Source organism: Tachypleus tridentatus, chromosome 12 (assembly GCF_004210375.1).
Source record: "Tachypleus tridentatus isolate NWPU-2018 chromosome 12, ASM421037v1, whole genome shotgun sequence".
In the NCBI taxonomy this organism is placed as follows: Eukaryota; Metazoa; Arthropoda; class Merostomata; order Xiphosura; family Limulidae; genus Tachypleus; species Tachypleus tridentatus.
This window is the reverse complement of record NC_134836.1, coordinates 129,582,480-129,609,175: the sequence shown is the minus strand read 5'-3', so window position 1 is coordinate 129,609,175 and position 26,696 is coordinate 129,582,480. Positions and strand designations below refer to the sequence as shown.

At 33.6% G+C, this 26,696-nt stretch overlaps 1 protein-coding gene across 1 annotated transcript in view; it reads left to right on the top strand.

Moving 5' to 3' along the window:
• LOC143235787 (sterol regulatory element-binding protein cleavage-activating protein-like) overlaps positions 1 to 26,696 on the top strand; it is a 120,583-nt gene that overhangs the window by 93,315 nt on the left and 572 nt on the right. Inside the window, exons 28-32 of the mRNA XM_076473988.1 lie at positions 5,179 to 5,620; positions 20,650 to 20,887; positions 21,240 to 21,320; positions 23,789 to 24,058; positions 25,619 to 25,681. Coding sequence (XP_076330103.1) covers positions 5,179 to 5,620; positions 20,650 to 20,887; positions 21,240 to 21,320; positions 23,789 to 24,058; positions 25,619 to 25,681 — 1,094 coding nt within the window. The remainder of the gene's footprint in view (positions 1 to 5,178; positions 5,621 to 20,649; positions 20,888 to 21,239; positions 21,321 to 23,788; positions 24,059 to 25,618; positions 25,682 to 26,696) is intronic.

Here is a 26,696-nt window from a genome sequence, read left to right as displayed (position 1 = left end):
AAATATTTTTTGTAATCTGTAGTGAAGTAGATTGTAGTTTACAAAATGTGTTTAGCTTATTTATGTGTCACATGCACCTCATGAAAAATTCTAGTCTAGGCATTCTAGAACTTTATAATTGTATTTAGTCTGTAGTAGAATTTTTTTATATTTATGTCAGGAAGTTACAGCTTGATGGTTGTTTTATAATGTAAATATTTCTGTGTTACTGTCTTATCTCAAATTTACCCCCAAAACATATTAGTTTTACAGTAGTAAACTGACAAATAAATATTTATAATAATAAAGAAGATGGACCAGTGTCCTTTTTAAACACATTGAATAATTCGTATCATACTTACAAATCAATGTTCGTCAATTTTCTATTGTTTTAGCTTAAACATATAACAGTTTAACTCATAAGCTTCAGAACTATTATTCAGTTGTCTCTGAAAGGTTTCTTTTTCATATTAGTTTCACAGGGGCAAAACAATTTGTTTTATTCATCTTACACTTAAAGTTTAAGAATCATGACATACAGTTAATCCTGATGTATTGTTATATACTTTCATAGATTATTCTCAATAAAAGTTAACTTGGCCAGACCAGTAGATGTGCCATTCATATTTCTATTAATTGCTTGTTTATAAATACAACAAACTTCCAAGCTTTGTGTATATGTTATACAAGTTACGTCCTGTCAGCTATCTTGTGATTGGCTGGTATTATATAATGCGTCGTAGTTTTGCTTTACTGTGATGAGTATTATGTGATATCACAAACAAAAGTCGCAACTGGATTACAGTTTACTGAAGCCAGGCTACAGTAAGAAAATGACCAATATCTGCACCTAGTGCTATTTCCAATAGTTGTCAGCTGTCTTGTTTATTTATTTTCTTAACACAATTAATCTAAGATAAGGTGTTGTGTATTTTGAAAGTATGTTTGATCAGTGTTGTTTATAGCTCTAAACTTACGCTTATTTCAACAGGCGTTACGTTGACATGAAAATGAAATGGACATTAATAACAGCATATGCATGTACTTTAAGATATAAAAAACCTACGTCTAAGCTTTATATTTTTAAACAGTTTGTTCACTGTAATACTAATGGGTTTTGTCAGTGTCACTAAATTCAAGTCCAACGAAGGAAACACAATAGAAGAAATTGTGCTAATTAATTTGAGGCCTTGAAAACAATGATATGCAAGTGTTAATAAGAAATGGGTAAGTAGTGTATAAAACTAGGGACATGTGAAGTTCAGTTTTAATGTGAACTTAACCCATAATCTTTGAAATAACAGTTTATTAAATAACCTAGCACGGAAGTGTAGGTTAATGATAATTTATGTACATTTTTTGCCGTTTTTAACATGAATTATGTGATAGTGATTTATTTTATACAACATTCCCCTGGTGTGTGGTCGTTTACTGCTGATATTTTTGTTTTTGAAACTGTAATCCAAGGTGAATAAAGATATTGAAACTTGACTCACTGAAAATACGTTCAATTTCTGAAATGCCACTTAGAGCTGTAATCACTAGAATTGAAACATAGCAAGTCACAAGTTGATAGACATTTAGATTTCTAATACACTATTCAGCCGTGACAAACAACTGATTCTAAGATCGTATGTTTTTATAAAGTATTTAATTGTGATATATAGCGTACTTTATTTTTCGAACTGTTTTTTTTGTATGTAGGATTAACAAGTGATCATTTTAAGTTTGTGTTAAGAGCTGGTTTTGATTTTCGTAATAAAAACTGTAAACATGACTTCTAATATTATAATTAACATTTTAACTCTTTACATATTCAATACAATCTAAAGTAGTGCATGTATTTAACTCTTTACGTATTCAATACAATCTAAAGTAGTGCATGTATTTAACTCTTTACGTATTCAATACAATCTAAAGTAGTACATGTATTTAACTCTTTACGTATTCAATACAATTTAAAGTAGTACATGTATTTAACTCTTTACGTATTCAATACAATTTAAAGTAGTACATGTATTTAACTCTACGTATTCAATACAATCTAAAGTGGTACATGTATTTAACTCTGCGTATTCAATACAATCTAAAGTAGTACATGTATTTAACTCTTTACGTATTCAATACAATCTAAAGTGGTACATGTATTTATCTCTTTACGTATTCATTACAATCTAAAGTGGTACATGTATTTAACTCTACGTATTCAATACAATCTAAAGTAGTACATGTATTTAACTCTTTACGTATTCAATACAATTTAAAGTAGTACATGTATTTAACTCTTTACGTATTCAATACAATCTAACGTGGTACATGTATTTAACTCTTTACGTATTCAATACAATCTAAAGTAGTACATGTATTTAACTCTTTACGTATTCAATACAATCTAAAGTAGTACATGTATTTAACTCTTTACGTATTCAATACAATTTAAAGTAGTACATGTATTTAACTCTACGTATTCAATACAACCTAAAGTAGTACATGTATTTAACTCTTTACGTATTCAATACAATCTAAAGTGGTACATGTATTTAACTCTACGTATTCAATACAATCTAAAGTGGTACATGTATTTAACTCTTTACGTATTCAATACAACCTAAAGTAGTACATGTATTTAACTCTTTACGTATTCAATACAATCTAAAGTGGTACATGTATTTAACTCTACGTATTCAATACAAGCTAAAGTGGTACATGTATTTAACTCTTTACGTATTCAATACAATCTAAAGTGGTACATGTATTTAACTCTTTACGTATTCAATACAATCTAAAGTAGTACATGTATTTAACTCTTTACGTATTCAATACAATCTAAAGTAGTACATGTATTTAACTCTTTACGTATTCAATACAATCTAAAGTAGTACATGTGTACACTTTTCCACTATTTCTGAGGCTCGGCATGGCTAGGTAGGTTAAGTCTTTCGACTCGTTATCCGAGGGTCGCGGGTTCGAATTCTCCTTCCCCCAAACATTCTCGCTCTTTTAGTGGTGGGGGCGTTATAATGTTACGATCAATTCCCACTATTCGTTAGTAAAAGACCTGGTGGTGGGAGGTGGTCTTACACTTCAAAATTTGGGACTGCTAGCGCAGATACCCCTCTTGTGGCTTTGCGCGAAATTGTAAAACAAAAACAGCTTTTAGAGGAAACCGACTTTTTAATTTTTATTTTTTAATTAGATAATAAAAGTTTATTTATATTTTGTGAATAATGTAATAAAAGTTAAAATATTAATTTTTGGCTTTTTTTGCGTATTTTTAGCCCGACCCCATGACACTGGGGGTCACGGTTTTTTGGTTTTTTTTTGTAAAAGATTACAATGTTCAGTTAATAGATTTTTTTTCCCATTTTTGGATTGATCTTAACATTTTCTGTTCCAGGTAATAAGTACAAAATACTGGAGTAAAAACACATGCAAGTGATTGTCACAAAATCGAATGCTTAGAATATGAAAAAGTCAAGGACAATGACTGTAGAAACAAACGTGTTCAAAACTACCAAAAGACCGGTAGAAGTTCAAAGTTCTCTGAAATCGTATCAGAATCACAAAAGAAGATATCATTGTTTTTTGTTCCGCTCCATCTACATCATCACTCGCGATGTTAATCAAAACTAATGAACAGACAGTAGAAGTAGAAACTCATTCAAACTCTCAAGAAATCAGTTTCACCCAGTTTTGACAAAAGTCGAAAGCACTGTTTCAAAAGAGGCACGCGATTTTCAGGAAGAAACCTTTGGAAAAGGTAGAACCTCTAATGGTAAATTCTGATTCGACCAGTGACGTTTCAGAAGATGATCAAATGAAACTATTCGGAAAGAGCGGTCGGTAGAGAAAGCTAATGGTTGTAAATTTGCTGGTCCACAACAACCAAAACTTTCTAAATTCCCATGTCGGATTATATACGAGATTCGCCAACCATTTCAAGCTCACTTGTATATAGAGTTCTCATGGGTACCTTATCATAAAGAATCAGAAACTTGTTACCCTTGTGAGAAGTTTGCTCCAAAATCTTGTGAGATATTCACATTTGTTAAATAGTCAAAACCTAAAAGATTGCAAAAACACTTAAAGTGAAAGTTACCAAAATTCAATGCATGGATCCGTTTGAAAGCAACAGAAATTCATCAGAGCTCTGTGCTAGTTCATACCAAAAATAATGCTAGCATGGATCAGTTTGAAAACAACAGAAATTCATCAGAGCTCTGTGCTAGTTCAAACCAAAAAACAATAAAGTGCAACTGAGCAGACTTTCACAAGTGATAGAAACACTCGTTTTCTTACTAAGCAAAACATTGCCGTTAGGGCTGATCGTCTTAATGTATGTGATTCTTCTGATTCGTGGGAATTTTCTTGAACATTTTCACCTGTTGAGTTAAGGATTTTCACGGTTTAAGGAAAAGTTCATAGAGCTTGTTGGTCGACATAAACAATGGTCGAGTGGGATATTCAAAATGAAATTTTGAATCTGGTTGCGATAAACGTGAGACAATTAATAACGGATGAAGTACAATCCAGTGGTTTTTATTCCGTCATCACAGATGAAACCATGGATATCTGTCGTGACGAGTAACTTTCTGCCTTATCTAGGTTTTAGAAGGTGTCATTGAAAAAGAGGTTTAAGGCTTCTTCTTGACGAAATCTCAAGCCCTTTTTGAATTGATTACAGAAGCTTTCGTGTAACAAGGTCTCGATGTTTCTTTGATAGTTGGCCGATGATACGACGGCCCTAGTAACATGAAAGGTGAACATGCTGGTCTTCAAGTCTAATCAAAACTGTGGCCCCAAGATCAATTTATGTCCATTATTTTGGTCACTTGCCGTTCAAAAAACTCTAAAAAAAACTCAATCACTCTAGGAACAATACAATCAGTTTGTTCTTTTGTCGCGGGAAGTTCCAAGCGTCACCAAAGTTTTCAGGAAATTCAAAAAGTCGCAGAAAGAAATTCCATTGTACTTCAGTCTCAGAGTGACACCTGCTGGGTCTTAAGACATGCAGCCTTGAAGAAACGTATTGAAACTACAATTCTCGCCCTTCTTAAAATTATTTCAAATGATCCCAGCACTTGGGCCACAGGTAGAGGTCTCTTAGTGTCAATCTGTAACTCAGAATTCATCTTTACTCTCCTAGTCTTGGAAAAAATTTAAGTGAAACTTCATCTTTGTAAATTTACCTTCAATCAGAAAAAAAGAATGTCTTTTTGACGAAAAAATCTACGACAATCAACAACCTTAAATCACTAAAAACAAACGAAAATTTTTCGAAGCAATGGGACGAGATCACAAGTTTGATGAAAGACATAAAAGAAATAATTATTAAAGAACAAGGCATCAGTTTCACAGAAGTGTCCATTCCTCGTCCTCGCCGCCGTATACCAACAGAACGTGCCTTTGAAGCTGGATTTGCATCAGCTACTGCAGATTTCGATAGTCCAACCTCTTATGCAAGAGACGCCATTTTCTTTCCCAGTGTTGAAGCTTTTAAAGAGCAAATTCAATCTCGTTTTGATGAAAATTATCAAAATATTCTTTGCAGTCCTCTCTGTCATAATGTAACCAGTACAGATGATGTCTCATTACTTTGTGACTTCTATGGAATCAATTATCTTCAGAAAGAAAGATTGTGGTTGGTCTTCTCGGTCAAGAAAACAAAATCCCCTTTGTCTTGAGGGTATAATTATAATATGTCAAAATAGATTTATGAGCATGGCATCTCTCAACTTATTCTCAGTTGGCTCATATATTCAGCCACATCCTATTCTGCTGAAATATCATTCTCTGCTTTACGTCAAATCAAAACTTACGATTTACCATTGAACAAGAAAGATTATCTCAAGCCATCATTTTAAATATTGAACAGGAAAAGACAAATTTTGTGATATAAAACAACATGGAAGAAATTATCAATGCTTTTGCTCATCAGAAAAATCGTGAAACTTGTTGTTTATTTGAATTTTATTTGTTCTTGTGTTATGTGCGTTAAAAAAGTAAAACCAATGAACAATTTATGATTACGGTTTTTGATTCTTAATAACAAAGACATTGTTACTTTTTCGGAGGAGTCAGAGTACTGACCCTCAAGTTGGGAAATCTGCCCTGCGGGCCTGAATATAACACTACTGTCTGTTGTTTCGCAGGATATGGATGAGTATTCACCAAGCTAGGTATGTAGGTTCATTAGGTGCATGCGGAGTACATACAAATTTTCAGTTTTACAGTTTTTATGGGCATGTTTTACCCCTGTGTATGGATCTTCACCAAATTTGGTTTGGAGGTCCATGGGGAGACACGTGCAAATTTGCAGTTTTACATTCTGCGATGTGAAGTTTTGATGAGGGCTTTTCTTGTTTTAACAGTTACACATAAGTAGAAACAAGTTTTCATATCCTGAATTAACCTTTCATTAATCGTGAATTTACATAACTTCCGTTCAGGAGATGGGTACTCCAACTAGTATGAAATAAAAAGGCATATATTCCAAAAGATTTGCTATTTTTCATAAGCCTAAATGAATTAGCAAGTGTCTTGTTTGCTGTGTGAAGAAGTAATGGGGTAATAGTATTTATACTTAATGAAAGAACGTGTACAGTGGAACGTTGACTTCATGATATTTGAATGTTTATTGTGTACTTCCTGTTCAGTCAAACAAGGTAGCATCTGATTGAATGATGATTCATACCTAATTATACCTTTTCATAAGACAATAATTTAGACCTGTATAATATATTTTTAAATACGGCATTGTATATTCGGTTCCTTAGTTTTGGAGTTGTTGTTTGTTTGTTCTCTGGGTAAATAATGTATAATGTTATTTCAACCGTTCTATTGTGGACGACCAATTGTTACCTTCATTAGGCTGGCTGGGATACTATTTGTACATGCAACTTGTTATAACAACACTTGTTATGGTGGGAACCGCTTCGATAAGCTAGCGAAGCATGATTATTTGTTGAATTTTGAAGTTTTTAAATGATAGACTAGAGGGAACAGCAAGTCAATGTGTGTGTGTGTTTGTCGTATAGCAAAGCCACAAAGGGCTATCTGCTCAGCCCACCGTGGGAATCGAACCCCTGATTTTAGCGTTGTAAATCCAGAGACATAACGCTATACTAGCGGGGGGCAGCAAGTCAATACCACCAACTCTTCGGCTACTTATATATTTGGATTTGACTGTTACTTCTATAATACATTTACGACCCCAAAGCGCAGAGTGCAATTTAATTTTGACTACAGAACACGAACCATGGAACAACATATCCGATAACTTTAATTTGGACCAAATTATATTTCTCAATACTTCCTGCAAAGGTAAAACAAAATACAACTTTTTAAAAAAGGTTTAATATGAACATTTTCTTCCAAACCAAGTGAATTAAACGTAAAATCTTCGTGTTGTTGTAATGTGTTTCTGTTGGCTGGCTTTTTAATTATCTAGTGAAAATAATTCAATGTCCAGTCTATCTAATAATCAGAAATTCCGTCCAGGTTTCCTTCTGTATATATTTTATAAACTAATACTAAATTGTCTCCGCTACAACATTTATTTTCATTCATGTTTTTTATAGTTTCATTATTTTCACAACTATGATTTTAACTCGTGTGGCCTAAAACTCAAACAAGTCATGATTATATAGATTTATTTGATAAATAGGCCAGAAAAGGGAAAGTCACTTTATAAAATTAGGGTAATTGTTTATAAAACGACAGGGTATTTCATAATTAAATGTTTACTAATTTCGTTATTGTTCCCTTCGGAGTATAAATAAACTGTTTATTCGGTTTGATAATTACAGATTCCTCACGAAATTATTGGTTTATACAAGCCTACAAGTGGAATAAATTTGTCCACTTATAATGCAGCGACATCTGCCTTGATAAATCAAACAGCTTAGACTAACCTTGATAGCTTTTTTGCTCTGTGTAAATGAACCATTAAAGAGAACATTGTCAAATTGTTACATTGAAACTTGTATGAACTGTGATTTCACTCGGGCATGTTTAATACGAAATAACCAAATAGCTATACACATATCTAGGTTTTATTGATTGTTTGTTGCACAGATATAATGTTCCAAGAATGGGTTACCTGTTCTATTAAAATTCGTGCTTGATGTAAACTAAAGTAATTTAGAATCATTTGGACGGGCTGCAGTACTAAATAATCATTGATCCAGAGTTTGTTTTACGCTAATCGTACCTGTGTGGTCTTACGCTTCCACGAAGCAAACACGCCAGCACTGTTTTAGAATTTTTGTTTTGAATATGCCATAGGATATATAATATATATATATTAACGAATCTCATGGCTCGTCTTATAAGACCAGGAAATTAACATACTTAAACTTTATAATTTCAAAACAAAATTAAGATCACAAATCTTTTCTGCAAAAATATCACTCTTTTCAAACTATTATTTTTAGAGTATTATTTTATTTTTGGTCATAATAGTAGGTAATATTATACAGTGGTACCTCAGTGCTCGAACGACTCCCTTCTCGAACAATTCGGTTTTCGAACATATTGTTTGAGAAAAAAAATGTCTCAGTTGCCGAACATAAACTGGTTCCCAAACCAAGCTGTCGTGGCTCGAACCCCCGAAATAACCCAACTGATGAACCGAACGACCCTTCGACCATTTTCGGCCCACGCCAAGCTTGCCCAAAACATTTTACCCGCACCTGTCGCTCAGTCCACACCCCCGCTAAAATCTGCTGTGAACGTTCTCGTTTTTCTTTTTGTTTTTCTAAATATTCTGATTAAATAAGCCACCATGGGGTCAAAGAAAGATAATGAAAGCAGCAAACCAAAAAGTAAAGTTGTTAGAGCCACAATAGAGGTGAAAAAAGATCTCATAGCGAAGTATGAGAGTGGTGTTCGCGTGTCTGACCTTGGTACACAGTTTGGTATGGTGAAGTCTACAGTCTGCACCATACTGAAAAAATAAAGAGGTCATCAAAGGAGCTGATGTTGTAAAAAGAGTGACAGTGCTTACGAAACAAAGATCACAAACAATGGAATAGGTAGAAAAACTGTTGTTGATTTGGGTAAACGAAAAACAGTTAGCTGGTCATAGCATTTCTGAGACTATCAGTTGTGAGAAAGCAAAACACACCTGGAACGAGTGCTGATACAAGTGATGCCTTTAAGGCTAGTAGGGGGTGGTTTGTAAAATTTAGGAAGAGAAGTGTCATACATAGTGTGGTGAGACATGGTGGCCAGTTCTAACAAAGACGCTGCTGATAAATTTGTAAGGGAATTTAAGGACTATGTAGAAGCTGAGGGTTTTATTCCCCAACAAGCGTTCAACTGTGATGAGACAATATCATATAAAGGACAGGCTAACTCTATTGTTATGTAGTAATGCAAGTGGGGACTTAAAAAACTTAAGCCTTTGCTTGTGTATCATTCTGAGTACCCGAGGATTATTAAGAAAAATAATGTCCTGAAAAGTAAACTAAATGTCATGTGGAGGGCTAATAGTAAAGCATGGGTAACCAGGCAATTTTTTATGGAGTGGGTCCATAAAGTGTTTGCCCCAAGTGTAACGAATTACCTCACGGAAAAACAGTTGCCACTTAAGGCTTTTCTTGTGATAGACAATGCACCTGCTTACCCACCAAGCTTGGAGGACGGGTTGGTGGAGGGGTACAGTTTCATTGCGGTGAAGCTCTTGCCCCCTAACACGACTCCTCTCATTCAGCCTGTGGATCAACAGATCATATCGAACTTTAAGAAACAAAACCCCAAAGCACTGTTTCAAAGTTGCTTTGAAGAGACCTCTGACACAAAATTAACCTTCAGAGAGTTCTGGAAAAATCACTTTAATACCCTCCATTGCTTGAGGATCATAGACAAAGCCTGGAGGGAGGTGTCTTTAAGGACCATGAACTTAGCCTGGAAGAAATTATGGCCAGACTCAGTAGCAGATAGATACTTTGAAGGCTTTGAGGCTGAGCCTGTTGTTAAGGATATTGTCTCATTAGGCAAGTGTATGGGCTTGAATGTGAGTGGTGATGATGTGGAGGAGTTGGTGGAAGACCACAACACTGAGCTCACCATGGAAGAACTCCAAGACCTTCAGAAGGAACAGCAACAGAAGGCAACTGAGGAAGTGTCTTCAGATGAGGAGGAGGGAAGGGAGGATGTTCCTAGTTCACTAATCAAGGAAATGTGTGGAAAATGGGGAGAGTTACAAAGTTTTGTGGAAAAATTTCACCCTGACAAAGCTATAGCAAACCGCAGCATAAACCTTTTCAATAACAATACCATGTCTTACTTCAAAAACATTTTAAAATGCAGGCAGAAACAAACCTCATTAGACAAGTTTTAGTGAGAAATAGATCCAGTGAATCTCAAGCAGGTTGTAGCGGTGCAAAGAGACAGAAATGAGAAAGAACCCCAGAAGGGTAGTTATATGACGTTTTTATGGAAGGTGACTCCCCTTCCAAACAATAATAACCCTCCTACTCTCCACATTCCTCACCACCTTTCACTTACGCCATCAGCTTTCCTCAGCACAGGTAAAGTGCAGTTAAATTTTCATTTATTGTTTTTTATTGTGTTTATAGTTTTTGTAGTTGACATGCAAGTATTATTATACAGGTATAAATAAGCAATATTTTTACTTTAAATGCTTCATAATGCGTAATTTTTGGAGGTCTATAACGGATTAATTTAATTCACAGTATTTCTTATGGGAAAAATTGATTCGGTTTTCGAACAGCCTTCTGGAACGGATTAAGTTCGAGAACCGCGGTACCACTGTATATGTTTATTATTTTCAGTCTTATTGTGATGTAATGATCACTAAAATTTTCTTTCCTTTCTACAGACAATAAAAACTTTTTTCTTTTTTTTTACGGTGAAGTGTTTACACTTGTGAATTTGGCGTCGAATTTGTCTCTTAGAATTATTTAAGGTTAAATGAATATTTTAGTGAGACCTGGTACCTAAGCGATTACCTTAATGAGACCCAGTATAAAGAGTTTTGTCTCAGAATTGGCATTAGTTTTGAATAAATTGCGGCTGAATGATTATCAGGTCTGGTCACCAAAGATTTTTCCTGAAAAGTGACAATGGTTTTGAGTTAGTCATGATCGAGTGATCAACCCTGTGAGGCCTAGCTGTTAATAACAGTTACAAGTAACAGCGGTTTTTAATTATGTTTTTTCTACCAATCACTTTTGTAATAGGCTACACAGGAGAGAAAGTTTGAAAAGGGATAAAGCTTTCCCAAGTCGGAATGTATGTATGTTGTATTTATTGTACATTGTGTTACATATGTTTTATCATTAGAATTTCCTAAACATTATATTAAAAAATAAAGAAAAGCTAAGTAGTATAGGTATATTCTTTTCCAACATCTGTGTACAACCAAACCCACTAAACCTCTGTGCAATATAAGAGCTCAATATAGTGGTTAGGGGCTCAGCAAGCAAATATATCGATAAATGTATATTAGGCCCCACAAGTAACTAAGATGGTAATATTCAGTAAAAACTATATATTAAGTATGTTAGGTCTTGTTTAAAGATCTCTTCGCGGTGATTCTAAAGTCCAGCGTTACTTCTAATTCATACGCAAGGTCTGTAACTTCGACGGATCACAAAGGTTACACAGAATAGATATATTTTCTAATGGTTGCTGCATCATTTCTGACTAATATAATATTTTTATATTCACAATGCATTCAACAATTGAAATACAGGAGAACATTATAAATGTTCTATTGTGATATATTTCATTGAAAATCGGCCATTTAGAGTCACGGGGAAATTTACCAACGAAAATTGTAATCTAATTAAAGACTACTTTTACCTTAATTTGAAGAATAGTAGTAAGATATCGTAGGCTGTGATAATATTACAAACTTGAATATTCTTATTTATGTAATGAAATATTTACTTGGATAAGGCTCTGGAATCTCACCATACAAACCGGTACTTAACACTGGACACGATTTATTTATTAATCGGTCAGTTTCTTCTAAATAGGACGGGTTTCGCCGGTTGCTAGGGGCCAGGGGCGTAGATCCTGGGGATGGGGGGATGGGGGTATACATCCCTCCCATCATTTTAGGTAGGAGGTATGGTGCATACAATCATTCCCCTACAGTTTGGTCTGTTTACTTGTTTTATTGCATCACAGGCCTACAAATAGTGTGTTTGTTCTTGTGATTCTAGTGTTCTTACATAATTAGGCCTAGATGTAGGCTTTTTCAGTCGCCGAAATGTACATCTTTAATATAGGCGTGGCTTCTAAGCTTTCGATCTAAGCGATAGTTCGTAAGTATCAGTCAGTAGGCCTAAGTATACATGCAAGTTTCGTGGCAACAAGATTACTCTGTGACTACATGTTTACAGCTTTCAGGTTCACGTAATCAGAGATTACCAATTTGCAAATTGAACAGTTCACAAAATCATCATTTTGCATCATGATGCAAAATCATCCCCATCGGGTGAAAAAATCTACGCCCCTGCTATATTATATTATATTATATTATATTATTTGATATAATCTAAAGGAAGATAGATGTTTGTGATTCGCCCCAAGCAGGGGCGTAGATTTTTTCACCCGATGGGGGGATGATTTTTGCATCATGATGATGCAAAATGATGATTTTGTGAACTGTTCAATTTGCAAATTGGTAATCTCTGATTACGTGAACCTGAAAGCTGTAAACATGTAGTCACAGAGTAATATAATATAATATAATATAATATAATATAATATAATATAATATAATATAATATAATATAATATAATATAATATAATATACAATACAATACAATACAATACAATACAATACAATACAATACAATACAATACAATACAATACAATACAATACAATACAATACAGTGGAGCGCCGTTAAGCCGCGGTATTTGGGGGGTCAACCTGCTTAACCGCGGCTTAAACCTTTGTAACTGAAAAGCCGAAGTCGCCAACAGCTTCGCCGAGGAGCCTCATCGGCGCCATTGCGTGATCATTATAATATTAATGTATAGACTATTCAGATACAATTGACAAGTGCCGTTTTAACACAAACGACCAATGCATTGCGATAGTTCGCTTTTCCCTGTAAAATTTCGTCTTCTCGTGTTACATGCGGGCCGCCATGTCAATATGATATGCTCACTATTAATTCAGAAACAGAAGTGATTTCTATTGGGTTTGTGGCCAATATTTATACAATTTCATAAAATATCGGATTATCGAATTAAAAATAATACTTTAATTATTGATTACTTTTTTCACGGATTTACCGCGGATTAACTTTAATGTATGGAGAGATGTGTTTCGGTAACAATGGCGGCCTCCATAAAGCTGACATAGAGAGCGGATAAGGTAGATTAACGGTCGATTTCTATTGTAATATATTTTATTTATTTCCCAAATTAAAGCAAATCCTTTTTAAATATCCCCTTGAAGTTATAAAGACAAGGAGGGTTGAGAAACTTTAAAAGCCAGGTAGTAGATTTAATACATCAAACATTTTGGGACAAGACTTGCTACAGCAGTTTAAGCGATTTCGCGGTTTACTGGTCCGCGGTTTAATAGCGCTCCACTGTACATATATAATATGTATATATACATATATATATATAAGGAATCCAGTGAGCTTAGAAATAATGATTGGCATTGCTTTTGTTCATGCGCATTATGAGATGTTAGTGGATTTTGATGTAATTGTTGAAATATGTATTTAAAATATGAAAAAACGTCCCATCAGGTTAATTTTAATGTTAGATGTTTTATTTATTTGGTTACTTACAGCTGTTATTTTCTTCCTAATATAAAGTAAGTTTTATAACGGGCATTGCTTGTTTATTATAATCAATAGTATTGCTCGACTGTCCCTACAGTTGAAATCCTGGTTAAAAGTATCAATATTTTTGAGTTATTTACAACAAAATCATTACCCTTCTAATATCTGATCACTTGGAAGTGCCCCTTGAAAGTGTTAATAGTTTTGAGATATTTACGACCAATGTATTACCGTGAGGTCTGATCACTGGGAATGTCCTTTAAAGGAACAATGATTTTAAATTACTTGGAATAATACACGTTTAAGTAGTTTAGTAAACATGTTCAGCCTAATAAAGTAAGTACGAATTCTTTACATTTTTATAAAAATAACATGCACATTTCCGTTCTTAATAATTAGTCTAAAGAGGATACGACAGACTTCATTTTAAAATATAAACTTCAAGTGATTGTTATAGTTTCAATCTTTGGGACAAAGTCGTCTGTTTTAAATATTTAAAAAAAGTAACCTACAAATAAGTTGGTGGTTAGAGCGCTTGACACGTAATCTGTGGATTGCAAGATCGAAATCCGTCACCAAATATGCTCGTCCTTACAGATATGGGATTCTTATAAAGTGGCAGTCAATTTTGCTATTCATTACGAAAGAGTAGCATAAGAGTTGGCAGCGAGCGGTGTTAACTAGTTTCCTTCCTTTTGTTTTATCATATCACAATTAAGGACAGCTCTGAGAAAAATTCAAGAAACAAACTTATCAATACATTAATTACATTGATTTTCTGCTGTATATGGCAAAAAATCTAATTTACCTAACAGTATATGTTTTGTTCAAGCTTTCTGGGCCCAGCATGGCTAAGGTTAAGACACTCAACTCGTAATCTGAAGGTCCCGGGTTCGAATCTCCGCCACACCAAACATGCTAGCCTTTTCAGCCGTGGGAGTTGTAACGTAACGATCAATCCCACTATTCGTTGGTAAAAGCCTAGCCCAAGAGTTGGCGGTGGGTGGTGATGACTAGCTGCCTTACCTCTAGTCTTACACTGCTAAATTAGGGACGGCTAGTGCAGATAGCCCTCGTGTAGCTTTGCGCGAAATTGAAAACAAATGAATAAAAACAAACCAAGTTTTCTGAAATACATATAAAAACATAAGAGTATCGCTGAGAATCATATATGTATGTATATATATGTGTTTGTCCCACCGAGGACACATATATATATACATATGGAAGATATAGTTTTCCAGTTATACCACAAAAATAGTGATGAAGTGATGAGTTACATATGTGGCAATTAAGTGCTGGTAAACTTGAGTTATAACACGTGACAAGTGCTGGGAAAGTTATTAGTTTCTTCACGTGGTAAACATTTATTTTTTAATAATTACTTGTTTGTAAGAAACATTGAAAAAATGACTTAAGTTTGATATTCGGTGGAGGTTGCTGAGTTCCTTAAGTTTGAAAAATAAAGTATCTATAAACTAGATACAAGACTTACGTCTTGAATTCTTTAGGATAATTTCTCGCGCTGAAGTTGTGGGATAAATTGATCTTTCATGTCTTTAGCTTAATATAAACAAAATATAAATATATATATCTATATATATTCGAGAAAAGACTGCACGTGTGATTCTGTGGACTATATTACATTAAAACGTTACCAGTTGAAGGTAAGTTATAAAACACCAGTATCGATATATATATATCGCAGTTTGTGAAATGATACTCATAGCTATACTTCATGACTTTTTCTACTGATTTTCCTTTTTCCTGAGTCAATGTTTTGTTTGTTTGTTTTGGAATTTCGCACAAAGCTACTCGAGGGCTATCTGTGCTAGCCGTCCCTAATTTAGCAGTGTAAGACTAGAGGGAAGGCAGCTAGTCATCACCACCCACCGCCAACTCTTGGGCTACTCTTTTACCAACGAATAGTGGGATTGACCGTCACATTATAACGCCCCACGGCTGGGAGGGCGAGCATGTTTGCGCGACTCGGGCGCGAACACGCAACCCTCAGATTACGAAGCGCACGCCTTAACGCGCTAGGCCATGCCAGGCCCCTTTTTCTCAGCCCACCGAGGGGAATCGAATCCCTGATTTTAGCGTTGTAAATCCGGAGACATACCGCTGTACTAGCGGGGAGCATGTTTTGATGAGTTCCATGTTTTTTTTCAGCGGATAAATTGAAACATCTCCAAAAAAAGAGAACTTCCAGGAAGACAGTAAAAGAAAACTATTTCTGTTGTCCCACATATCCATTATATCTAGAGCAATTTCAATATCATAAAGGACATTTTATCTACAATATAATTCGTTTGGGCGAAATTGCGAAAACATAAAAAGGGGACATTGCGCCCACTATTAAAATGAAATTATTATTCCTTCAGTTCTGAAAGCCAATAGTGGAACAATAATTTCTCGACACTTTTAGAAAGGGAAATTTATTGTTGCGAAACTGTAGCTAGGCCTAAGTTTACATACAAAAAGTCGATATTTTGACTGTTTTCGGGGCTTTTCGCAAGAATAGGTGATATTGAATGTCAGTTTGAAGTGACAACTGATTTCAAAACGGAAATGTTTATCGTTGAAGCTGACAAAAACAAAGAGTTTGGCTTATTTTAAAAGGGATAAAAGCTTCAGGAAAGAAAGGATTCTAAAGTAACTGCGAGTTATCCTGAATAAAAAACGTTCTTGGGAAACACTTCAGTAACTGCGAGTCACACCTGGGAAAGTTAAGAGACATTAATTCCATTAAAAACCTAAAACAAGACAAAAGCATAAAAATTCTAAAAGCAGATAAAGGTAACGCTATAGTCATAATGAACACGAATGAATACACCCAAAAAATGAAGAACATCCTATCAGACACGAACAAATTTAAACCAATACACACAAATCCAACAAAGACACACGAGACGCAACTGAACAAATTACTACTACAAATGAAAAAAGCCAACACAATTTCACAAACACTTTATTTCTACCTACGTAAAACCGACACACGCACACCACAAATATACGGCATCCCCCAACCTCATAAACCAGATTGTCCATTACGACCAATAATGTCCACATATGAATTGTTTAATTACAATCTTGGTAAATACATAGCATGGGCATTCTCCAAATATGTAACATCAGCCAGCTCATTCATCAAAGACTCTTTTAATTTCAAGTCTAATCTAAATCAACTTAATCATAAAGCCTTAACGGCCAGTTTCGATGTTACATCCCTCTTTACAGAAGTTCCAACTACTGAAGCCTGCAAGATAGCCTAATACTCTATATCCGGGACCCTAACCCAACTATAGACATTCCCAGTAACCAATTAGCAACCCTCATAGAATTCACCACGATAAAGACAAACTTCATGTTCAACAACCAAAACTATATACAAACAAATGGCCCAAGCATGGGCAACCCAGTATCACCAGTTCTAGCCAATATTTTTATGACACAAGTTGAAACACAAGCAATTAACACAGCATTACATCCACCACTATACTGGTACAGATATGTAGATGACACGGTTGTGGATTCAAATCTACAGAACACATACTTAATTTTTTCAATCACATTAACTCTATACATCCCAACATTAACTTCACATGTAAACAGGAAGAAAGCAATCAAATATCATTTCTTAACCTCAAAATTACACGACACACAATTCAAAAGAGAAATCCACCGAAAAATCACCCATACTGGACTATACATTCCTTGGGACTCAGCACATGAAACAAAACAAAAACTCAACATACTAAGAAACCAAATAAACACAGCCATAAAACTATGCTCACCAGATAAAATTAACGATGAATTAGACAAAATAAAACAATACTTCATCAACATCAATAAGTTTCCTTCACAAACCATAGAAAACATTATACGCACACACCTAGACAGAAAGCAAAATCAACCAACAAAAGTAAACATATCTCACGAATCAAAAAATCACGAAACCATATACTACTGCATACCATATATTCCTGACATCAGCAAACAAATAACCAACATTTGGCAAAAACTAGTAACAAAATATGACATTCCAGTTAATACCAAATTTATTCAAAAACCAGGCACAAAACTGAGGTCTATACTATGTAAAAACTACACTGACAAACACCACACCAACATTATTTATAAAATACAATGTGATAACTGCCACGACTTCTATATTGGAGAAACAAGTAAAAAAATGGAAACCAGATTCAAAGAACATAAAAAGTCACCTTCACACGTTTTCGAACACTGCAAGTCAAATAAACACAACATAACCATAGAAAACACTCAAATACTGAATAAAGAAACAAACATAAAGAAACGCAAAATTAAAGAAGCCTTACTTATACAACAACTTACACAAAATAAACCAATATAGAGGAACGCCTTTATACCTATATTAATATAATAAAATAAATAAAATTATATATTCAAACATCTAACACCGCCCTCTACATTCTGACACTCAGTTACACAACCCCTTTCAAACATGTGGTCAGCTTCCGGTCAGTTACCTTTCTTTGTGAACCTGACGATGACCGAAGAAGGTCGAAATGTTGTTCGCTCTTCTATGTAAAATATTTTCTCAACCCAAACGAGCCGTTTTTGCATATATATTTCACAACATCGTTTTGTCCATGTCAGGTTTCTTCATACATAATATTTTATTGTACTAATAATTTTAAAATAACAACAGATTACAACAGTGGTGTATACAACATCGTTTTGTCCAGGTCAGGTTTCTTCATACATAATATTTTATTGTACTAATAATTTTACAACAACACCGAATTACAACAGTGGTATATACAACATCGTTTTGTCCATGTCAGGTTTCTTCATACATAATATTTTATTGTACTAATAATTTTACAACAACAACAGGTTACAACACTGGTATATACAACATCGTTTTGTCCATGTCAGCTTTCTTCATACATAAAATTTTATTGTACTAATAATTTTACAACAAAAACAGATTACAATACTGTTTTCTGCATTATGTTGGTAAACCTACAACTGGAGACAGAACAGCGGATTTCATCCATGTAACACAGTTTATTAAAGTTCAAAATATACATTTGTATATAATCAGAATTCTTCAACTTATGAAAATAAATACATTAAAAATAGCATGGCCTTCGAAATAGTTGGGCAGAGATATAAAGTAACGTATATAATTTAGAGTTTGGTATATTTTAGTTTTGCGCTAAGTTATTCGAAGGATACCTGGGTTAGCTGTCTATAACTTAACAGTGATAAACTAGCCAACACCGTCAACTACTGGACTACTACTTTACCAACAATTAGAGGAACTGACAGTGATGCCCATACAGCTGAAGAGACGATAAGACCATCGATTCTACTCTGACTAAAGGCACACTTATAAACACATTTATTAAAGTTTATATATCGGAGACATTTTTGATATGATTATCAAAACATTAGATCTGACATTAGACTCACAGGTTTACAATACAGTTTCTTTACGGATTACCTAACATTAGATCCATAGTTTCATAGTGCAGTATTATTTACGGATTACCTAACATTAGATCCATAGTTTCATAGTGCAGTATTATTTACGCATTACCTAACATTAGATCCATAGTTTCATAGTGCAGTATTATTTACGGATTACCTAACATTAGATCCATAGTTTCATAGTGCAGTATTATTTACGGATTACCTAACATTAGATCCATAGTTTCATCGTACAGTATTATTTACGGGTTACCTAACATTAGATCCACAGATTCAATATATAGTAGTGTTATCTAACATTAATAAAACTGATTTTTCCATCGTATCTAACTTAAGTTCGTATTTGTTGATTTTTATAAAACCATTCACTACTAACGAAAACTCAGAAATAGCTCTCTATCAGAAATAACACTTTCTTTGAACCAGTAGAAGTTCGATGTAGAATTGTACTGAGGGAAAAACCTCAGTAAAAAACACAATAATGTACTGTAGCCATTCATAAAAAAGATCACATAAGATTGGAGTGTTGTAAGGTTTATGTAGAAATAACTGACAGAATGAACTGGTGCACTGACAGAAGGAGCTGATACAGTTATATGTAAACATGATGTTTGTAGATTGTAGTTTTGTAACATCTCTGTACAAATAACTGACAGAAGGAGTTGATACAGTTATATGTAAACATGATGTTTGTAGATTGGAGTTTTGTAACATCTCTGTACAAATAACTGACAGAAGGAGCTGATACAGTTATATGTAAACATGATGTTTGTAGATTGGAGTTTTGTAACATCTCTACAAATAACTGACAGAAGGAGTTGATACAGTTATATGTAAACATGATGTTTGTAGATTGGAGTTTTGTAACATCTCTGTACAAATAACTGACAGGAGGAGCTGATACAGTTATATGTAAACATGATGTTTGTAGATTGGGGTTTTGTAACATCTCTGTACAAATAACTGACAGGAGGAGCTGATACAGTTATATGTAAACATGATGTTTGTAGATTGGAGTTTTGTAACATCTCTGTACAAATAACTGACAGAAGGAGCTGATACAGTTATATGTAAACATGATGTTTGTAGATTGGAGTTTTGTAACATCTCTGTACAAATAACTGACAGAAGGAGCTGATACAGTTATATGTAAACATGATGTTTGTAGATTGGGGTTTTGTAACATCTCTGTACAAATAACTGACAGGAGGAGCTGATACAGTTATATGTAAACATGATGTTTGTAGATTGGAGTTTTGTAACATCTCTGTACAAGTAACTGACAGGAGGAGCTGATACAGTTATATGTAAATATGACATTTATAGAATGAAATATTAAAATGTTTTTTGAAATATTTAACAAAATTATCGTGAAAGAACTAGTTTACTGATAAAAACTTGTTTCTCCTGTCCTATCTACTGATATAACCATGTTTCTCCTCTCCTTTCTACTGATAGAGAGATATTTCTCTTGTCCTTCTGTAGGTGAACGAGAACCAAGCCCAAACACTGACGAAGATAGAGAGGAAGAAATTATGTGTGTGTGGCTGCAGGGACTTAGAGCTCACACCCAACCAATCACAACATTAGTTGTTGAAGGTGCTCATGTTGTTTCAGGGAGTCTTGACTGCTTGATAAAGGTGGAGTTTTTATATATGTGCTTTAGTCAGGCTAATTTTGGGTAATAAATAATACATGAGGTGATTATAAAATTACGAAGTTTTTTGCTGTAAATATATGTTTTATTTGTCGAATGATAGTAATATAGTTGCTTAAACTACAGTATTTACTTTTCTTTGATTACTTCTTTAAGTTGTTGAAAACAAGAGAGAAACAGAAGCTTGTGATAGTGTAATGAACAGTGCAGTTTTATAAATGCAGTAGAAACCATAAACTTAGTGTTATATCTGCTACAAGACTTAGCTGAACAATTATTACCTGTTAGATTCTGATAACCAGTATTGTTTTAAGACTGATGATGCTGTCTACTAGGTATTCAGGTGGGATTCAGCGGTGTGTGTCTATACTCTTCATGGTCATAGAGGAGGAATCACAGTCTTACAAGTAGACAGTGTAAGTACAAAATGCAGCTGTGTATGTATTCATTTTTTCAAAGAACAAGTAGAAATTACCAGTCACTTCTTCATTTTAGTTCAGTAATTTCTTTCTAATAACTAATACTGTTAATTTACCAGAACCAGAAGTTTACAGTTAACCACTATTAATTTACCAGAACCAGAAGTTTATAGTTGACCATTATTAATTTACAAGAATCAAAAGTTTACAGTTAACCATTATTAATTTACCAGAACCAGTTTACAGTTAACCATTATTAATTTACCAGAACCAGAAGTTTACAGTTAACCATTATTAATTTACCAGAACCAGAAGTTTACAGTTAACCATTATTAATTTACCAGAATCAAAAGTTTACAGTTAACCATTATTAATTTACCAGAACCAGAAGTTTACAGTTAACCATTATTAATTTACCAGAATCAAAAGTTTACAGTTAACCATTATTAATTTACCAGAACCAGTTTACAGTTAACCATTATTAATTTACCAGAACCAGAAGTTTACAGTTAACCATTATTAATTTACCAGAATCAAAAGTTTACAGTTAACCATTATTAATTTACCAGAACGAGAAGTTTATAGTTAACCATTATTAATTTACCAGAATCAAAAGTTTACAGTTAACCATTATTAATTTACCAGAACCAGTTTACAGTTAATCATTATTAATTTACCAGAACGAGAAGTTTATAGTTAACCATTATTAATTTACCAGAACCAAAAGTTTACAGTTAACCATTATTAATTTACCAGAATCAAAAGTTTACAGTTAACCATTATTAATTTACCAGAACCAGAAGTTTACAGTTAACCATTATTAATTTACCAGAATCAAAAGTTTACAGTTAACCATTATTAATTTACCAGAACCAGTTTACAGTTAACCATTATTAATTTACCAGAACCAGAAGTTTACAGTTAACCATTATTAATTTACCAGAATCAAAAGTTTACAGTTAACCATTATTAATTTACCAGAACCAGTTTACAGTTAATCATTATTAATTTACCAGAACGAGAAGTTTATAGTTAACCATTATTAATTTACCAGAACCAGAAGTTTACAGTTAACCATTATTAATTTACCAGAATCAAAAGTTTACAGTTAACCATTATTAATTTACCAGAACCAGAAGTTTACAGTTAACCATTATTAATTTACCAGAATCAAAAGTTTACAGTTAATCATTATTAATTTACCAGAACCAGAAGTTTACAGTTAACCATTATTAATTTACCAGAACCAGAAGTTTACAGTTAACCATTATTAATTTACCAGAATCAAAAGTTTACAGTTAACCATTATTAATTTATCAGAACCAGAAGTTTACAGTTAACCATTATTAATTTACCAGAATCAAAGTTTACAGTTAATTATTATTAATTTACCAGAACCAGTTTACAGTTAACCATTATTAATTTACCAGAACGAAGTTTATAGTTAACCATTATTAATTTACCAGAACCAGAAGTTTACAGTTAACCATTATTAATTTACCAGAACCAGAAGTTTACAGTTAACCATTATTAATTTACCAGAATCAAAAGTTTACAGTTAACCATTATTAATTTACCAGAACCAGAAGTTTACAGTTAACCATTATTAATTTACCAGAATCAAAAGTTTACAGTTAACCATTATTAATTTACCAGAACCAGTTTACAGTTAACCATTATTAATTTACCAGAACGAGAAGTTTATAGTTAACCATTATTAATTTACCAGAACGAGAAGTTTATAGTTAACCATTATTAATTTACCAGAACCAGAAGTTTACAGTTAACCATTATTAATTTACCAGAACGAGAAGTTTATAGTTAACCATTATTAATTTACCAGAACGAGAAGTTTATAGTTAACCATTATTAATTTACCAGAACCAGAAGTTTATAGTTAACCATTATTAATTTACCAGAACCAGAAGTTTACAGTTAACCATTATTAATTTACCAGAACCAGAAGTTTACAGTTAACCATTATTAATTTACCAGAACCAGAAGTTTATAGTTAACCATTATTAATTTACCAGAACCACACATTGTCCGTAAAGTTTATTTACATGACATATATCATTTTGAAGCATATTAACAAATTATATGATCTATACATTTAACTGCTATGCAGACATCAAATGTGAATTGTGAGTTTTATTAGAATCTTCACATACTGTTACTGATACTGTTTCTTTATTAATTGTGGATAGTAGTTGTTAATGGTTCCCATCTTACTTGCTCCAATATGTACTACCTTTGCAATGGCTACTGTTAGTTGTTATTCTAAACTCTCAAGGATTAAGTCTATAAACCTGTGTGTACCTTTCTTCATATTGAAATTGCACATAACACTAAGTCTGAAGTAAAACCACTTTCCGTATTTGATATGAGGTTGAAAGTATAATTTGGTAATTTACCTAAAAGGAGATGATTTTCTACAGTAAATGTTCTGTTTTTTGGAATTCCAGGTGTGTCCAACTTCGGGTGTGAGTGGGTGTGAGGAAGGTATGATATGTTACTGGGATTTCCTTACTGGAACGTGTGTTTATAGCCTGAATGCACACAGAGGTGTTGTTCTAGCTGTTCTCACAACTTCTCTGTATGTCATCAGTCTTGGTACAGATAACCGTATATGTATCTGGGAGAAATACCAAGGCCACCTTCTGCACAGTGTTCGACAGGTAGAATGTAGTCTTTCTGCTTGGTGTTTTCAAAGAACAGATTTTTTTGTTATTGAGGCTAGTAGTTTATATAATTTTAGTTATATTTCTAAAATCTTCTAGAAATTATTCATTGTGACATGGTACTGTTTAAAAACATCTAAATAAGTATAGAAGTTTATCTTTGAAACTATATTGGAACAGGAGAAACATTACGGAAACTACTGTTTGAAAGTTTGTGGCAGCGATATAAGACTATTATTCTACTCTAGTGAACAGTGTTCATTCAAGTCAGTAACTTAACTTAAGCATTTCACTGGTGCAGAACCAATTTACAGTTACATGTTGAGAGTTTGTCCATCTAGATTGTAGTTTATGAAGCAAGTTGATGGTTGGCTTTGTTTCTGTAACATCTCAGTGATACTGGTATAGTACTAATAACTTAATAATTAAATATGCATCTCAAATTCTGTATCATTTTATGTAACATGAAAATGTCAGTAGTATTCTGTCAACCTGGATATTGTTTCACCAAATCAGATTGTTGTAGGTAAGTTACAGATAAGAAAGCTTAGGATGTTTTAAAATGTAAGAACAGTGTAAACTGATACATTCATAACAAGCATGAAAGTTGTTATCAAAGAAATCGTTACGACAAATAAATAATCTTTAACTTGTGACGATAACTGACATATAACATAGAGATAGCTTGAAGTCAATTCTTTTCCACACTGTTAAATAAAATATTAATATTCTTTATAAAGGTTAACAAATCCTAATTTTAAAGACCACTTCAAATGAGTTTTTAACAGAACCTAAAAAAATTCAAAACATTTTTTTGTTAACACGGGGATCAGTTTTTCACACAATGTTTGCTCTACGGCTCAGTCAAAAATGTTTGGAATTTGGTGAAATTTGGTATAGTTATGTATAGTATTGTTCCTCATTATCTTGCCAAATATGGTCCATGTTTGTTGATAATGATAGACGTATTGACACAATTTCATGTTGTTTTTGAGAGTCGAATATGACCAAAGCTGCATGATGGAGGCATGCTCACTAATGAGTGCCCCTACAGTTTAGACTGTAGTCACGTAGCTATTTTATATTATTATTGTACACCATATTATCCTTGATACTTTTGATGGTAGGTTTATACACTTGTACACCACATGGTGGTGGTGAGATTGCTATTATATAGTGATTAATAATTACATGTCTTACTGCAGACATGGTGCATGTAAACATGAACTGCTTACATTCCTGTCTTTGTTTGATAGAATAACTTATACATCAGTATATCAAGTTCTGTGATTGTTTCTTCATTAATGTAACTCTGTTACTTCTGTTTTTGTTTTAAAATAGTTATTTTGTATATCACATACCATTAATTATTTAAAGAATACAGTGAAACTTTTATCTTTATTAAACAATAAAACCTCTGTGGGGTAGACTTAGAAAATCTTCAACAGAGGTGATAACTTATTTGTGAGGTGTAACTTATTTGTGAGGTGATAACTTATTTGTGAGGTGTAACTTATTTGTGAGGTGATAACTTATTTGTGAGGTGTAAATATAATATTCATGTGTCTCAGCCAGATTTATTGTGTTCTTATAAAATATTTTTTGTTTCTCCAGCAACACAGTTTGTGCATGAACCTGGAACTTCTCACAGACAACATTGTTGTATCAGCAAAAGAGGTGAGTTTACTGTTACACCTTTCACACAACACAACATAGAAAAAAAAAAAAAAGATCTGTTCTCTCGCATTAAATACCCTTGTGTAAGTAAACAGCATTGAAAAAAAATTACCAACACCAGAGAAACAGCTGTTGTTAACCAGCAGTGTGACTACTCTCCACACCAGGTAACCATGTAATGTTAACCAGCAGTAAAATGCACGACCTTTCTCTACACCAGTTAACCAAGTGTTGTTAACCACCAGTAAAACATATGACTACTCTCCACACCAGGTAACCAGGTGTTGTTAACCAGCATTAAAACACATGACTACTCTCTACACCAGGTAACCAAGTGTTGTTAACCACCAGTAAAACGCATGACTACTCTCCACACCAGGTAACCAGGTATTGTTAACCTCCAGTAAAATGCATGACTACTCTCCACACCAGGTAACCAGATGTTGTTAACCAGCAGTAAAACACATGACTACTCTCCACACCAGGTTACTAAGTTGTTGTTAACCACCAGTAAAACATATGACTACTTTCTACACCAGTTAACCAAGTGTTGTTAACCACCAGTAAAACACATGACTACTCTCTACACCAGGTAACCAAGTGTTGTTAACCACCAGTAAAACACATGGCCACTCTCCACACCAGGTAATCAAGTGTTGTTAACCACCAGTAAAATGCATGGCCACTCTCCACACCAGGTAATCAAGTGTTGTTAACCACCAGTAAAATGCATGACTACTCTCCACACCAGGTAACCAGGTATTGTTAACCAGCAGTAAAACACATGACTACTCTCCACACCAGGCTACTAAGTTGTTGTTAACTACCAGTAAAACATATGACTACTTTCTACACCAGGTAACCAAGTGTTTCTAACAACTGTTATGACATGAATAAATTGTAGAAAGCATGATTATGTTCAGTTACACATGTCATAAAACATTATGTTAGGCCTATTATATTGTTAACAGCGAATTATTAATCCAGTCTCTTAGGGTGTATAATAATATATCAT